Source organism: Perca fluviatilis, chromosome 20, assembly GCF_010015445.1.
Source record: "Perca fluviatilis chromosome 20, GENO_Pfluv_1.0, whole genome shotgun sequence".
NCBI classification, from domain to species: Eukaryota; Metazoa; Chordata; class Actinopteri; order Perciformes; family Percidae; genus Perca; species Perca fluviatilis.
Genome location: NC_053131.1, coordinates 34,849,855 through 34,852,354, shown reverse-complemented (window position 1 = coordinate 34,852,354; position 2,500 = coordinate 34,849,855). Strand labels below are relative to the sequence as shown.

Genomic DNA, 2,500 nt, shown 5'->3' with positions numbered 1-2,500 from the left:
TACGCTCAGGAATTTTAAGTTTTAAATTGTATTCAAAATCCAAATTTCAGGAACAGGAGTGTTCTTGGTCAGTGTAACTCTCATCAGTTCAATTTTCTACGGACATTTGGAAAAACTGAAAAATTGGTTCCAATATCCAATTTTAAATTTTTTTTCCATCCTTGACAAATTAAAAAATTTGATCTTTAAACAGTTTTACCAATTTTCTCTTTTTTATTCAGAGGGATCAGAAATTTAGAAAATTACAAAATTGTGTCTGAGCTATTTTTTTTTATTTATTTATTTATTTATTTTTATTGATTTTTATTATTATTTTTTTTTTTTTTTATTCTTCATACCCCATAGTATTTTTTCCTCGTTCCCCTCCCTACTTTCATTAAACCATCAGTTGCACCTCTGACCCCAAAGTCTATCAGTTTTTTTGTGTTTTTGGTCCATATGCAGTTAAAGAGCTGCATATTCCACAAAGTAGGAAGAGAATACCATGGCAGTATTGACCAAAAACACTAAAAACTGATAGACTTTGGGGTCAGAGGTGCAACTGATGGTTTCTAGTGGGGGGGGACAGGGCGTAGCTAGGAGGAACGAGGGAGACAATACCATGGTAGTATTGAATAATTGGAGCTCAGACGCAATTTTGTAATTTTCTAAATTTCTGATCCTCTGAATAAAAAACAAAAAATTGGAAAAACAGTTTAAAGATCAAATTTATTTTTTTTGATATTTGAACCCATTTTTCAGTTTTTCTACATGATCGTTTGTGCTTAGACAATTGAACTGATGAGAGTTACACTGACCCTTCTTCTTCTTCTTCTTCTTCTTCTCCTTCTTCTTCTCCCAGAAAAAGAAAAAGCTGATTTAAAAGAGCACGAGACCGGCTTTTTGAAGCGTGAAGGCTACCGTAGCTGTAATATGTACTTTGAACTGCGTGGCGCGAGAGAGTTGATTGTTGATATATGATCTCAACGCTAGACGAGAGAAACTCCCACACAGGGCCGGCCCTAGACTTTTGGGGGGCCCTAAGCAGGATCTGGTTTGGGGGACTCTCCACATTGTAACATGCTGCCACTGCACTTGGCACTAAACCAACTTGTGTATTGTAAATATTAGTTTAAGCACTCATAATGTACATTTAAAGACTAATGTGAGACCTATTAGCAGCAGCACTCTCTTTAAATAGACTGGCTCTGTTATGAGCTCTATTGTGGGACATTTCAAGCGCTCTTGGGGGCCCTCTGGTAGCCACGGGGCCCTCTGGTAGCCACGGGGCCCTCTGGTAGCCACGGGGCCCTAAGCAGCCGCTTAGTTCGCTTATGGGTCGGGCCGGCTCTGCTCCCACACACTGGACCTTTAAGTCGTGTCGGTCTAAACGTGTTTCTTTGACCCTGTCTTGTGTCTTGCAGGAGATCTTGTTGGATTATTCCCTGTTGGTAGGTTCTCTCTCAAAAGGCCTCACTTTTATTTTATTTTTTAGCTTCTTTCTCCCTTTTATTTCTTTAAACCTGTTTTCTGTCACTGAAAAAAAAGTGTTTTAATTAATTTTAAAACTTTTTAAAACACATTTTCCTGTTGTTTTGATATCGTATTAACTCACCGTTTGTTTCTCTGTTGCAATGTCTGTTCACACACGTTTTGCTTTGCAGACTGACGGCTAACACACACACAAACACAGACATAAACACACACAGACACACACACACACACACACACACACACAGACACACACACACAGACACACACACACACACACACACACACAGACACACACACACACAGACACACACACACAGACATACACACACACACACACACACACACACAGACACACACACACACAGACACACAGAAACACACAGACACACACACACAGACATAAACACACACAGACACACACACACACAGACACACACACACACACACACACACACACAGACATACACACACACACACACACACACACAGACAGACACACACACAGACACAGACACACACACACACACACACACAGACACACACACACACACAACAGACATACACACACACACAGACAGACACACACACACACACACAGACACACACACACAGACATACACACACACACACACACAACACAGACATACACACACACACACACAGACAGACACACACACACACACAGAACCACACACACACACACCCACACAGACACACACACACAGACATACACACACACACAAGACAGACACACACACACACACAAGACAGACACACACACACACACAGACATACACACACAGACAGACAACACACACACACACACACAGACACACACACACACACCCACACAGACACACACACACAGACATACAAACACACACACACACACACACACACACACACACACAGACACACACACACACAGACACACACACACAGACATACACACACACACACACACACAGACATACACACAAAAACACACAGACAGACACAGACACACACACACACACATCCACACAGA

At 41.4% G+C, this 2,500-nt stretch overlaps 1 protein-coding gene across 1 annotated transcript in view; it reads left to right on the top strand.

Annotated features, from left to right (window-relative positions):
- LOC120548961 (HEAT repeat-containing protein 5A-like) overlaps positions 1–2,500 on the top strand; it is a 37,754-nt gene that overhangs the window by 31,336 nt on the left and 3,918 nt on the right. The window contains exon 17 of the mRNA XM_039785463.1: positions 1,404–1,430. Within this exon, the coding sequence (XP_039641397.1) occupies positions 1,404–1,430 (27 nt within the window). The remainder of the gene's footprint in view (positions 1–1,403; positions 1,431–2,500) is intronic.